At 37.5% G+C, this 15,997-nt stretch overlaps 1 protein-coding gene across 1 annotated transcript in view; it reads right to left on the bottom strand.

Moving 5' to 3' along the window:
- The window catches only part of LOC111516554 (uncharacterized), a 213,807-nt gene that overhangs the window by 123,733 nt on the left and 74,077 nt on the right, over window positions 1–15,997 (bottom strand). Inside the window, exon 3 of the mRNA XM_074180442.1 lies at window positions 5,576–6,148. Within this exon, the coding sequence (XP_074036543.1) occupies window positions 5,576–6,148 (573 nt within the window). The remainder of the gene's footprint in view (window positions 1–5,575; window positions 6,149–15,997) is intronic.

Here is a 15,997-nt window from a genome sequence, read left to right as displayed (position 1 = left end):
ATGTGGTTCTGGAAAATTTCCCTATCAACTTCAGTCGTTAAAGACATCTGCCGTTGAATATAAATGATCCCGAATCATAATTTCACAATTCCATTGTTGAAACCACAACGGGTCATATTTTAGACTGGGGATATTTCGAAGGATGACAGTGGCTCGAATTGAACATTACGACGTTCGGGAGGAGGCAGCTCTGGACCATTAATTTAGGGAATGAGTTTCACAGAACATTTCCCCTGCTTTTTATAATGATATGACGACATCCGTATTCTAATTTGATCCTCCGACTTCACAGATTCTTTCCGATTTTTCATGTACGAAGGGTGAATGGAAAGTTGGATGAAAACGAAAAAAAATGAATGAAAAAGCAATTATTGTACTGAAATCTATGCAGTCTGTATAAATACGAAAGGCCATAATAGTAGATGAAACAAAATATCTTCTGAAGTAAACAACTACATACAGAGTGGGACACCCAATACGACACGATACCTGTAAACCAAACCACAAATTTTTTATTATAGGTATGTTGATTGAGGCTGCATAAGGATTTTTTCTGCAGGGTGGCTCAAAAAAGTGTTACATAAGTTCAGTGGTTTTTTCAATGAAACAACCTGTATTTTGTCACATTCTTGAATCGACCAAAAATGATTCCATGAGAGGTAACTACGTACCTAACTATAACCGTTCTCGAGTTATTGATTTTTTTATTAAAATGCTAGGTACAGTTGGAAACTAAATAACATGGAAATGTATAGAAATCATCCCTTCAAATTCTGACCGAACATAAAAAAGATTTTGGATGATTGATTCTGTTTCTCAATATTATACAGAATGTTCAAATTCACTGTCAATTTTTATAATTTCGGACAAAGATAACATCCTGTATTATTTTGGATTGATCAATAGAAAATTAAATAATCTTTAATTTCATTCCCAAGTTCTCTATACCTAACCTAAATAGTTTTTCAAATATTGGCTTTTTCAAATAGTAGTTCCTATTTCAATGCATTTATTGAATCAAGAACCTCTGAAACGATATTTATTCGACTTACTTCAGTAAACTTACTTCAGTAAACACGCTATACATTTTTTTTTATTGTTCAACTGAAAAAACAACGAAATATGAAACACAAATGTATTCAATTCAAATGAGTTGCTCAAAATGACGAACATCCTGCTGAATACAAAGATCCTCTGTTTCTATGAGAGAGTGCTCAACATTTAATAACATTTGAGGCGTCACTCTTCAGAAAGCACCCCTTATTCTCTCTTTCATAATTTTCAGTGTCGTTGGAGAGGTGTCGTAAACCTCGTCCACAAGTATCCTCCTAGAAAAAAATCAAGGCAAGTCAAATCTGGTGATCTCGCTGGCCAATTTTGTAGTCCTCCCCAACCAATCGGAAATCATATATTTGAAAACTGTCTGACACTGAATTCGAAATGTGCCGGAGCTCCATCCAATTGTTACCAGTCCAGTTGTCTGATATTCAGCGGCACATTCTCCAAAGGCTCAGAAGATCATCTCGTAAAAATTGTAGAAATATTTGACCATTCAAGTTTCCATCAAAATCATATGGTCCTGTAATTTGTGGTGTACCTATAATTCCTCCTCATATATTCTGATGATTTAGAATACGGAAAAAATGGGGATGAGGATAGTCATGAAAGTTGTGCTGAAAAACGAAACGAGCTACCATCGTTCAAAAAAAATTTAACAGTAAGTTGTTGTCATAGCTCATCCTATTTGTTGAGAACTATCTCTGCCACCATTTTCTTTTTGTTCTTGGGCATGGGTGGCTATAATGATGAAAGCAGCACTAGCACCAGCAGCAGCAGTGTTCAGTTCCATTTTTATTTTGATACTGAGTTTGGTTTGGACATTCACCATCAAACATGTTGCCAACATTTTGTTGGCCGGTCTGTACTCAATTTAAAAAAGACTTCAAGCAAATCAACACAATATCGGAAAACGTGAAACTCTATAAACCCAACCTCGAATCAACAAGACAATGATCTTCGTCTGCTGGATAAAAAAATGCGATAATATTTCAATGTGACTAATTATTCTGGAAACGCCATTTTGTGGTTTCGCATATAAACCCAGATCAGATACGTTATTACACGACCTGGAGTGAAATTCCCCAGCTTGTAAATCGAAACCCATTCGGAATAGTAATCAGCCCCAGGGACCAAGTTTAGATAAACCGAACGACGAACCCGAATGGTTAGTCACTGATTAATTATTCTATTTGTTCTTTGCGAGATGCATACCGAATTGTCGATAACCAGTTTCAGAAGTGATGGGTTTCTGTAGTTGTTCATGCAGAATATATACTTTATGATTTAATTTCGTTGAATTGTAATCTTATTCATTTATGAGATTTTAGTTTCAAAACATAAACATGGTTGGTGCAATGAATAAATCGGTGACTTATTCCCTGACGTGTACAATTCATTTGAATCGAAGAAAATGCATAAAGAAATTCACATCAGAAAAAAGGAGCATAGTCAACTTCCTTTTCCCGAAATCATGCACAAAATATCGATAGAAAGTGTAGGTATAAGTTTGCAATTCAGTTCGTAACCTATTAGAGAAGGAAACTTTATTGAAAGCCGTTCTAGAAAAAACTAACTTTACGGAACAGTTTGTAGGAAGAGCTCTTAATGAATTTGGTGAAAACAGTAACACACCCATATAGATTCACACAATTATCACAAACCCAACAAATACACGTTGTTAGATTTGTGATGATTGTGTTACAATCAACTCTGGCTCTGACTCGAAGAATAGGTTGACCAGAGCATCTAGAGGAAGAAATGAAATATCTTTCAAGTGCCCTTAAGATCGAATGGATACAGTGTACCGTTAGGTTAGGTTATGTTAGGTTAGATTAAGTTAGGATGGATTAGGTTAGATACGGTTAGGTAAGTCGAATTAGGTAATATAATGTTAGTTAGGTTAGGTTTAGTTAGGTTAGGTTTGGTTAGGTTAGATTAGGTTAGGTAAGTTGGATTAGGGTAGGTTAGTTAGGTTTGGTTGGATTTGATTAGGTTAGGTTAGGTTAAGTTAGGTAAGGTTAGGTAGATGTACAAAGCCATGAAACTGAAGGGTTCTACGGCCCAAAACGTGGAGAAGGCTCGGATGGTTGCATGCGCGTATCTAACTCATATCCCTAGGGACACAGACTTTAAAAACTCTTGGGGAAACACATCAAAACGGTTTTCAAACCCACCAAGGAGATACAACAAAGCATCTGATCGGCTGAAGACATAAGGGTTCCACTATCAGCAGCAGGGGTTTATTGCATATCGTGCTCTTATGGGAAGGTATACATTGGAACCACCAGAAGATTCATGAAAACAAGACTGAAGGAGCATGAAAAAAACTGCAGAGTTGATCGAACAGACAAGTCAGCTCTGGCAGAACACGCACTCAGTGAAGGAAACCACTGTTCACAATCACTGTTTGAAAACACGGAAGTCATTGCCCCCGAACAAGAATACCATAGCCGATTAGTACAAGAGGCAATATAAATCAGCATGACGGTAGGTCAACGGACGTTATTGATGATTTACCAAATCCAGGTGCAAGTATCAGCATACCAAACTACCTGAATCAACATGAATACGCTTTACGCAGCCGTAATATCCAGTCATATTATATTAACTCAGAACTCAGGATATATGAACCTCTATAAAAGCTTGCCACTCGTACCAGTGAAACGTCAGGATAAAATTCCAAAAATCCGCGGCCTCCAAACTCAGAAAATGGGTAAAAATAAATCCAATCCCAACAAAACTAACCTAGCTCCAAAAAAACTCAATGATTTCTATTGCTCTATTGGTTAAAAACTTAAAGAGAACATAAAAGCTAGCTGTGACCCCTTGGAATACCTTAAAAATGTAAATGTTGTTGAAAACTCCATTCTTACACATACGAATGTACCTGAGCTTATACACATGGTCAATGCAATAAAAAATAAAAATTTGGCGGGTATGGATGGAATGTCTGTAAAAATATTTGAAAATCTATCTCTGAGTGTATTACATGTTTTGGTTGAATGCATTAATGAATCATTCAGGTATGGTATATTTCCCACATATCTGAAAATAGCTATGGTTATTCCATTACATAAGGGCGGATCTGAAGACCCCTCAAATTTCAGGCCCATTTCATTATTATCGACCCTTTCAAAAATTTTCGGAAGATTTGTGAAAACAAGACTGATGTCCTCTTATCGATGAACAGTGTGCCATCTAGCCTTCAGTTCGGCTTTCAAGTTCGAAAAATGCCACAGATACCATTTTCTCCATAAAGGATGGCCAGGCTGTTGTAGCAGTGTTTTGTGATTTCTCGAAAGCTTTCGATTGCGTTGATTTGGTTCATATTTGACAGCACGTCGACAGGTGGTGAAAACATCAAGTGGACAGTCTGATCTCAGCGATATAAAACATGGAGTACCTCAGGGATCTCTTTTACGACCAATGTTGTTTTTAATATACTTAAATGACCTAAAACCATCATAATCGCAGGACAATTTACTGTATTTGCCGGTGATGTCACTATTATATGGAGTAATAAAGAAATTAATCAGCTATCAAATATGATAAGAATTGATATTCAACAAATTCAAGCCTGGTGTAACGCGAACTCATTGTGCTTCAACCTAAACAAAACAAAACTAGTTACTTTCAAATGTATACTAGACGATTTAGATTTGGATAACCACTACATAGAAAACAAACAGCACACTGAATTACTAGGCATACACATAGACAATAATTTAAATTTTGAAGAAAATGTATCCCATTTGAGTAAAAAAGTATCAGGTGGATGTTATGCTATTAGAGTGGTATCAAATGAACTAGGGTACACTACAGCTAGGATGGCTTACTTTGCATTGATCGAATCTCATATTCGCTACGGAATAGCTTTCTAGGGCCATTGTAATTTACAGTTACAGAATATGATATATGTGCTACAGAAGAGATCTTTGAGATACCTTACAAAGTCTAACTCGAGAGATCATTGCAAGCCTTTATTAATCAGCCAAAAAATATTAACTGTCACTTATTTATACTTAATGGAAACAGTATGCTTAATTCATGAAAATAAAACTAGCATGTACACTCCCGGAACAAATTGTCACAACACAATTTTTTACAAGACGTTGTCAATAAGATACGAATCTTTTGACAATAAAGAATATATTGATTTGATTTGATCTGACACAGGAGTTGATGTATGATGGTTTTCAGCCTGTTTCTGATGAGGAAGTCAAATTTTTATTTTTGATTGATTTGTGATGAACTGTTTGGAACCTTTGGTGTAGTAATGAAGATTACTGGAGTTTCTCCCAACACCAAATCGTTATTTTCAACACCTCGACACGTGTTTCGATCGCCAAATGATCATCTTCAAGAGGAAGATCAAAATCTTGAAGACGATCACTTGGTGATCGAAACACGCGTCGAGATGTTAAAATAACGGTTTGGTGTTGGAAAAACTCCAGTAATATTCATTTCAATCACATCGGAAAATTCGTTTCACAAGAGATACATGAAAACTACTCACTTTGCAAATTCATTGATGAAATCACTTCCTCTAGCGTTGTTTTTCCAGCAACTATTCTGCTTTCCATTCAACAGATTACCCAGCACCCACTCCGGAGACCGACTCAGTACTTGTTTCAACGAAGAAACTAACAGACGAACCGCACCTTTCACTAAATGTCTGTCCACTCGCACTGGTAGTGGCTTAATACTAAGAAGTCCTAAGGGTAGTTCCCCAGTACTATTACTGACTCTCCGATATTGAGGCCTTCCATCTTTTAATTTAGAACTTTCAACGCCATAGTTATTATTAAATAAAAGTAAGTGGTCATTTCTTAATAAATAATTTATGTGCATATCACTTATATCACTTTTTTCTATGCTACGTTTGGAACGGTCTTCGGTTTTGGTGTCTTTATCGTCTTCTGTACCATTTTTGACGTTGATAACGGCGGCTGTGTCGATCCAAACCCAAACGAAATGACCGTCCATCATGTTGAGGCGCTTAGCGTCTTCCAAAATCCGAATGGAGCTTGAACGGTCACTCATCAAAATGACAACACCCCTAGTGGACCTCGAAATGTCAGCCAGTTTCCTGAAAAAAAAAATCAAAACCTGGAATGAACAAAACACAAGCACTACAGGAAAATCCTTGAAGCGATCTAAGAGCAGTGCCTGTGCGAAGGTAGTGATTCACAGTAGATTTGAATCACTGGAGATTAACAATTATCGACCCATCACTATTCCAAAATCATCGAAAAATATATTCATGATAAATTGCTTGATTTTGTAGAGTAATAATATTATAAGCAAGTTTCAGTACGGGTTTTGTCCGAATGAATAGACGGAAGAAGCGACAGCTGCTTTCAAGGAACGCATTTACAGCAATGTCGACAAGGGAAAGTATGAGACACTTGACTCTGTTAACTTCAATGAAATGAATAAAAACACTTTCGTCTTAATACCACTGGTAGATTTTTCAATTCAATTATGTGATTTTATTACAATATATGTAGAATAACGATAAAAATAAAAAAAATAGGAATCAATTGGCGCTCCGAGGCGACTTCATTGATTCCAGTGGCGCATTTGCTTTTTCAGCTGCAGGAAAACCCGGAAAAACCTGCAGCACATCATCATCTGGAAATCTTCATCTGCCAATGTCGTCTCTCTCATAAAATGAAGTGTAGGGTGTCTCCAGAGGCTCCAATAGATTCAATACATCGCCAGACACGACTATCATCAAAGTTAAACCAGTCCGTTTCGTCTTTGACCAAGGCGTAATAATGACCAAATTCAACGCCAGAACCACAGTGAACAATGACTGCATGAATATTATAATAGTGGTCTGCTAGATTGAAATGTTCATCTATTTCGAACCTTCGAAAGAGTTTCTTGCTTCCGTCAGAGGTTGAGTCTTGTTTGAAGATCATCAGTGTTATTATTAGATTGACTGTTGCCTCAGCTATACTTGTTTCTTTATAACAGCCAGTTAGTTTGGCCCATGTTTGGCAATACAGTCGATCGTCACCAGTTATAAATTCCATTTTCAGATATCTAGTGGACTTCAAAGACTCCAGGAAATCGGTTGGAGGGAAAGATAATACATTTCTACGAAACTGCAGCTGCATGAACAGGTGTTTGAGTTTGGTGAATGAGTAGAAAACATTTCTGTTCTCGTTGATCATTAAAACTTCGTTCTTGAAATTCTTCAACAACACTTGTAAAATGCTTTTCATATAGCAAGTGTTTTCTAAATCATCCAATCCAATTTCATTCTCTAGATTTTCAGGACAACTCTCTACTGATTCGTAAGGAAGAACATGTTCCACAGAATCTCCATAAGAACCATTTCTCAAGCTGCGATCGCTCCTTCCAAGTGAAGAAGGGTTCCGTAGATGGATCGATTCGGCTGTTGCTTCATGAAGCTCTTCCACTGAAAGAGAACCAGAACTACGAAGACTGCAACTCATATTTGGGGGGCACGAATGACCTAAGTCCATTGACTGCACTAAAAAAGAATAAGGTGGATCAAAAAAGATGTAGAACGGTGATCTTTCGTTGCTAGGCCTATTCTCCTCCTGAGTTCATGAACGAATAACAGAGACTCCGAGTCATAAACACGAAAAGTTTTAACCGCTACTGGTTGAAACAGATAGTTGTTACCAAGATTTTGGTATTTTTTTCTTTTCAATTTTTTGCCAGACAATGCTGCAGTTCCAGCAGACTTGGAACTTTCGGCTAGATGGGAAACCGCGACCATTTTCGGGTTTGACCCTATTTTCAAGTATAAAATCTACCAATGGTATCTAGACAAAGGTGTTTATTCATTTTATTCAAGTGATTATGAATTACCATGAAGTAAACAAGTCATCAATCACACATATTCTATTAACTTCGATATATTCCACCGGAAAAGTTATGTACTTTAGGAATTCGTGGAATATTTTTGACCTGGATATTGTCATATATAAGGTACAGAAGGGTATATGTTAGATGGGATGGTGTTGATTCGGACATGTTTGACACTTCACTTACAGTTCCCCAGGGATATATTTTGTAGCCGTTAATATTTCTGCTATACATTAATGACCTGCCAGAGTATATTGAAACATCTTGTACTTTACACATTGTACTTTATGGAGATGACACATCGATTTCTGATGTCCTGAGAAGCTCGAAGAAAGACTGAATTTTATCAGCAATAATTTTACGACATGGTGTCATGATGATGAGCTTGTCATTGATGCAGAAAAATGAATATAAATTGAATTCTTTGGAAAAAAAAATTAATAATCATAAACAGGTTTTAGTCAATTATGTTACAATTCTCCCAAGTGAAACAACCAAATTTTTGAGTGTTCACAGTGGCACCAATTTATCTTGTGGATTTTACTGAAACCATGTGGTTGTAAAACTCAATAGCAGTTTTTAGGCACTATTGCAACTACGTCAAGTTTTGGATGTAAAATCTTTGATTAACGTGTATTATTCTATTGCAAGTGTCTGTTGTCAAACAAGATTCATTTTGTTTAGATGTAAAATCTTTGATTAACGTGTATTATTCTATTGCAAATGTCTGTTGTCAAACAAGATTTGTTTTGGCGTCTACATTTTACTGGCGGGTAGAATACCTACTCTCATGCTTTCAGTCAGTACATCCACCAGAGTAAAACAAAATACATAATTTTTGGTTGTAAACTTAGATTAGTTTGGTAGAGTTCGTCTCTCTGTACAGAATACTACGAAGTATACGGGTGTATTATATTTCATCTTTGAGGGGACTCACTCTGAATAAACAGATGAATATTATATTTCCATTCAAGAGTTTTTCGTTCATCTTCTCTCTAGACAGATTGGAATTGAGATTTATAACGGAAAACTAACTTACTGTCACACATGTCCCCTCAAAAATGAAGTTGAATACACCCGTATGCTTTGTAGTATTCTGTTCAGAGAAATATGTGCATACAGGGTGTAACATAAGTACGTTGAAATATTCCTGAGTTAAAGTATTCCTGAGACAATTGTGAGAAAAAAAAATCTATACAAACATAAGTCCGGAAATGCTTCGTTTCGGAGACACAAGGTGTTGAAATTTATTTGTTTGTTCGTTTTTTTTGAAATAACTTCTGCAAAAAATAAGCTATTTGTACAAAATTTGGTACCTGGAGTTTTTTTGAAGTAATAAATCATGATTTTGTATTGATTTTCTTGTAACATCTACAGAGCGTTGCGTACGCTGTCATTATTTATTTCAATTCGCCTCAACTTTTTGCCAGTAAACTTTTGGTACTTTTCATTAAAAAAAACAAATTCCCACATCTTTTCCAAGTAGAAATCAACAACGCTAGAGGTGATTGTTTTCGAGATATTTCACAATTTTTCATATCAATGTAATAACTCCTAGGGCGCTAAGTGAAGTTGCTGAGAACATTACAAAAACTGAGTATGTGGTGGATCTCGCCGGAATAAACAACTTTTCACTTCAAAATGTTCATCAAAAAATCCTTATTTTTGAGATACAAATTGCAATTTGCAATTTTTATTATTTTAATCAAACATTTAATAAAAAAAGTTATTTATTTTGACAAAATCCACCACATACTTATTTTTTGTAATGTTCTCAGTAATTCAACTCAGCGCCCTTGATACTAAGTAATATGCATCGATATAGAAAATTATGAATATTTCGAAAACGATCACCTCCTGCGTTGTTGAGGAAGTGTCCATTTTTTATTTGAAGTAAGTGTAAGAATTGTTTTTTTTTTATGAACAGTACCAAAAGTTCACTGTAAAAAAAGTTAGGTGGATTTGAAATGAATAATGACAGCGTACATGGAAATTAATACGAAATTATTATTTCCCACGCCAAAAAAACCTGAGCAGATGACTTATTTTTTGCTGAATTCATTGTTTTAAAACGAGCAAAAAATTAATTACACCACCCTGTATTTCTGGAGCATTTCCGGGCACAAGTTAATGTAAACTATTTTTCTTACAATTGTCTCAAGAATATGTCACTCGAATATTTTACCGTACTTATGTTACACCCTGTATATTAGACAAAAGTTTACCACTTCGAGAAACTGAAATTATCTTTTTTCAGATGGTGAATATCAGTGGTTATTTTTGAAATATTCGCCAAAAACTGCAATTGTCGAATTTTGTCTCCATATCGATTTTTTTAAAATAAGCTTAAAACAATAACCAACAAAAAAAAATAGTATGATTGTGAAAAAAGCGACGGGCGCTTGATATACAAAAAATATGACACAAAGCGTCCACACTTTTTTCACAATAATAATAGTATTTATCGTTCGTTATTGTTTTAAGCTTATTTAAAAAAATGTTTTCAAATTTTGATTTCGATATTTTTTGAAAGCGTGTTTTTTAGTTCTTTAAACTATTTTTATTTCTAATTTTTTCAATTCGTATATTTATTTTATCTAAACTTTGGGATCAATCAGCCGTACATTGTTTAAAAAAATGTCCATTTATCAAAGAGGTTACGTAGAGCGCCATCTGCCGCGAATAGATCAAGCAATATCTATAATTCTGTCAAATACAGATTCCTATATGGAATGAGAAGGAGAGTTACTAACAAACATACATGCATACAGGTGAAGCTAATATGAAGCATGTGAAAAAAACTTTCAATACTGTTTCATAGTTGTTATAATCTGATATAAACCAATTTGCAATGCGACGTTTCGTCCATTAATTTTCATACTAACTTTTTTATACGGGCCCCCATTTTTTTATTGATATTTGTAGTTACTGTGCGTAATAACAAATTCAACTCGGTATTACGATATATGTATTTTCCGACGTTATTCTCATCATTAGTGTGAGGTCATACAATCCACGGTCAGAGCTATCTCAAAAACTAGGGACTGATATTTTTCGAGTCTAGATCTCAGAACTACACAAATCGGAACAACATGAAATATTCTAAAAGTGACGAAGAGAAAAAAATCAACATCAAATTGCCCTCCATCGTTCCTCAAACACGTCAACTCTTATAATAATATTTTAATGGTGATTTCCCAGCATTTGTGAATTTTATAGCCTTGCAAGCACTTTTAATTGTTTCTGTTAGTCAATAATGCCAGAAGTTCAGTCGAATACCTTATCTTCATTGAAGCCACACAATGAAAAGTCCAGAAGTGTCAGAACAGGTAAACGTGGTGGCCACATAATGAGACCATGGGCGTGGAATGCACATGCACCTCTACTTGCAGAGTTTCAAAAGATGTGTGGAGATATCGACTTCTACCGTATTGATACTGCACAAATATTGATGATGTTTTTAGGAAAACAAATGTATTGTAATAAATTGCTGAATTCATCATTACAGTGGCTACAAAAATCGATGAAAAAAACTGGAGGTACGTATTTAAAAAAAACTTCGCATTGCGAACTGGTTTATATCAGATCATAACGAATGAAACATTATTACAAGTTTCCTCTATTATTATATTATTTGAAATGGAGGCGGTGGAGACGAAAAACGAAATTCGATAATTCTAGTTTTTGGTGGACATTTCTAAAATAATTACTGATATTCTTGATCTGGAAAGAGATTATTCTAGTTTCACAAAATGGAAAATTTCTGTCCGATTTAACCAACCTTGTAGATCTCACTGTTTCCGAGATTGAATTGTGTATGTATATCATTGTGACACACTTTTCATAGAAACACCCCTGTATCATATATAAATTAAGAAAACATTTTCACAATCGGAACAAATGTACCTAAATATTGCAACACCGAAACAACTGTTACTTTTTTGGGGGTAAATTTTTTGGTGAAGGCGCAAGGTCAAAAATTTATGTTTTTGAAAATATATTACTTCAGAATCTTTTGACATTGACTACCACACTTGCACACGCAGTACGCTCAAAGTAAATCTTTCAGTTTTTCCATCATTATATTGAGAATATTGGAAATCATGAAAAATTACTTAGGTATTCTGTTTTCACAGATTTCTTTCTAGTTGGATCTCATCCATCAGGAACTTCCTATGTCTGATGACAAACAGCTTCTGCTTCATGATCAGTAGAGGACACTATTTTATTTGTCCATTTCCAACAAGCATATATTCTATAATGCATATTACTTTTTCTGAAAACGCTTCAGCTGGTTATGCTTTTATATGGTAGCAGTGAAGGATACTGAATAAAAACAATCTAAATACGATAAATAACTCAGTTTATTGTTCTCACCTACATTCAAATTCATTTAATGATCGACTATCTATGCATCTAGCCTACTCAAGTATAAAATAAAGAAGTCATCATTAATATTATATGACAAACAAGTCGATTGATATATAATTATGGCACGACCTTGTGGACAACCAACTATGTAAAGCGGAACTTTTAATCAAATAATGATTCACTGCCGTCAACAAAGCTGGGTATTCGTTATTCCTGTAGTCAACATAGAAATTGCATGAAAGGCGCCCTGTAATTTAATTAGATCAAGATTAGATTGACTCTATTCAGACAAGCATGATTATCATTTTTGTGCCACTCGTAGTTGTCGGGTCACAACTTACAAAGTACGACGAAGCAAAATCAACCCTTTATAAGATGTCTCCTGTCGTTGATTTAGTGAGATGAGTCTTTCAGTTCGTTAGACATGGTGAAATTTGTGGAATTAGGTACTGGAGTTTTCATAATATCATTACATAATAATAATAATAATATCACATTTTATGAAACAGTATTCACAGAACATAGACCAGAGTCACTTCACAAGAGAACAACACTAGGGTTAGTAGGCCGGCATAGAACATTTGAACTGAACATTCCACCTGCTACACAACCCACCAATAGCATACCTATCAACAAAGTGGACCATTAAGAACAGCCTAGTAACAGTACGGATCATTGAGAACGCCCAACAGAATTAGAACCAATCAAGAGTGAGTATTCACTTGGATAACGCCCCCACTACTCGACCTCGCTGCTATTCTCATCAACACCCCCACCAACTTTTAAGAGTATAAATACGAGTGAACATGTAGCAAGTCAATTAACCCTGAAGAGGTATAAACCTATAGCATGGTCCCAACAAACATCCAAATACTTTGTAAACTACTGACCCCTTAATAATGAATAAACACATACATACATAGCCAGTCAAATACGAGCTATACACGGTGCGATGGGTGAGATACCACGCATCGGAACAAAAACGGACCTGGAGAACGCCACACAACAGCTGCAACAGGTGTTCACCCAAACGATGGAAAGGAGCGCAAGAGAAGTCCCGGTGCTGCGCTGTAACTTTCAAGAGCACCTTCCACCAGAAAATATGGAACTGATACGAATAAGAAGACGCCTGAAAAGACAGTACGGAAGGACACGTGCACCTATGGGCAAAAGGTGCATGCAGAGAGCCAACATGATACTGAAAAAACAATTGAAAGCTATCCGCGAAAGGCAATGGACCACCCGTCTGCAAGAACTAAACACTGAAGACCTGTCTGCATGGAGAATGCAGGAAATACTCAGGAACAGACCTCGACAGCCATGCCCACCAATACACGGCGAGTAAGGAATCGTCTACACTGACCATGAGAAGGCGGAGGCATTCGCGGACAACTTCGAAAGGCAGTGCAGAGAGAATGACGTCCCGTTCACGGACGAGGTAGACAAAATAGAGAGACAGGTGAAAAGAACGGTACGAAGGTTAAGACAACGAATGGACTACGCGCAACCCCTGGCCCCGACATCTCCCGAGGAAGTGAAAGACATACTAAGACGTCCATCCACTCGGAAAGTACCAGGTTCGGACAACATAACAAACTGGGCACTGGAAGTACTACCGCGCAAGGGTGTAGCAGCCATAACCAACATCATAAACGCTATACTCAGACTGCAGCACTTCCCGAACCCGTTCAAAGAGGCAACGGTTATCCACATCCCGAAGCCCAAGAAGAACCACCTGTTCCCAGACAATCACAGGCCAATTAGCTCACTTCCTTCCATAAACAAAGTGGCGGAGCGTGTCATCTTGAAGCGACTCGATAATCAAACCAGAGAACTAGGATTTCTCCCGGATGAGCAATTCGGTTTTGAATCGGAACACTCGTCAGAGCTACAAGTCCTGAGGGTAGTAGACTTCGCGACCGAGGGCTTCAACCTCGGCAGAAAAGGACACAATACCGGAGCTATCTTCTTAGACGTCTCCAAGGCGTTCGACAGAGTTTGGCATGACGGACTACTGGCCAAAATGAGCGATTTTGGATATTCAAAACCAATGGTAAAATTAAACGGGCTCAAAACCTCCCGAAATCTTCAAAAGCAAACTAAACTTCTCTGAAGAGGTGAAATACCTTGGTATTATCCTCGACAAGAAGCTAACATGGAACTCTCATCTACAGAGTAGAGCAAAAAGAGCATACGTGGCTTATGAGCAATGTCGAAGGACAGTGGGACGCGCATGGGGTCTTTCACCTCGTGTGGTCACCTGGATTTACACTGCAATAATGAGACCTATGTTAACGTATGGAGCCATTGCATGGAGACCGAAAGTTCTACAAGCAACGGCCATCCAAAAATTATATCAAATACAGCAACTGGCTTGTTTAAACATCACAGGAGCCATGAGAACAACACCAACCGCGGCAATGGAATTAATCACGGGTCTGACCCCTCTGGATCTGGCCATTAACGCAACCTCCGTTAAGGAGGTTGCGTTAATGGCCATGGTACGATTGCGCACGACTGGTGTAAACTTCGAAGTAGGAATGGGTCAGTTGAGGCTGGGCCTATGGCGAGAAGCGCTTACTGCGCAACCTCTGCTGCAGGCAACAAGTGATGCAATTGAACCCAGGTTTGTGTTTAATAAACCCTACAAAATACAAATTAAGCAGAACACAGAGTCAGATGCTACAAATGCAATACGGATTTATACAGATGGCTCAAAAACCAAAGAAGGCTCAGGATGTGGAGTGTACTCCAGATAACTAAACCTAAGGATTAAGTGGGGAATGGGAAGAAATACCAGCGTGGTCCAAACAGAATTGGCTGGTATCTCAATCGCCACAAAAGAAATAACCAAGAGAAAAATTTCTGGCAAAAACATAACAATCTGCACTGATAGCAGACAAGCACTATTAGCCTTGAACAGACAGCGTGTTACTTCAGGGCTAGCACTAGAGTGCCACCAATATTTATCCAAAGCCTCGGTAGATAATAACATTATCCTGAGGTGGGTTAAAGGGCACGACAGAAGTAAAGGTAATCGCATTGCCGACTCTTCAGCCAAGGAAGCGGCTGGACTAAGAATTTTAGGACCCAGTGGCACCCACGGCCTGATGACTTCGACAATTGCGGAACTAGTCAAATGTTACACCCATGCTCAATTCTTGAAGAGATGGGATGAAATCAAAGGATGTAATCTTGCCGGGATCACCTTGGGCGACCCTGGGAAGCTGGCGCCGAAGAAATATCTGGCGATGACCAGGAAAAATCTACGCCATACAGTAGGATTTTCGACTGGCCACTGTCAGCTAAGGAAACACCAACATAATATGGGGCTAGTGGACACACCTTTATGCAGAATGTGTGAACAGGAAGATGAGACTGTTAGGCATGCCCTGTGCGAGTGCCCGGAGTTATCGTGTGTGTTCGGCGAGTCTTGGCCTACACCTGCCGATATAAAGGAGATGTCTCCAAGCGACCTGTCCACCTTCCTGGAAAGGACAGGATGGACGATGACCTAGGAGGACAACTCCTTGGACGGATGTACAATGGGTCACATGTGGCCTAAGTGCGTGGGCTTACACTCACCCTCCCTACTCTACAGATACAGATACAGAATGGTAAGATTAATTCAGTCTTTTCTAGCTGACAAGCGATGCCGTTGCAGCGTAGGAGACGAAATATCAATAGTTCGACTACTGGAAGCAGGAGTCCCGCAAGGAGC

The sequence above is a fragment of the Leptinotarsa decemlineata genome, unplaced genomic scaffold, assembly GCF_025532065.1.
Source record: "Leptinotarsa decemlineata unplaced genomic scaffold, Ldec_3_MD MMD2_tig00026294_RagTag_RagTag, whole genome shotgun sequence".
NCBI lineage: Eukaryota > Metazoa > Arthropoda > Insecta > Coleoptera > Chrysomelidae > Leptinotarsa > Leptinotarsa decemlineata.
Note: the sequence above shows the minus strand (reverse complement) of the source record. Positions and strands in the feature narration are given on the sequence as shown.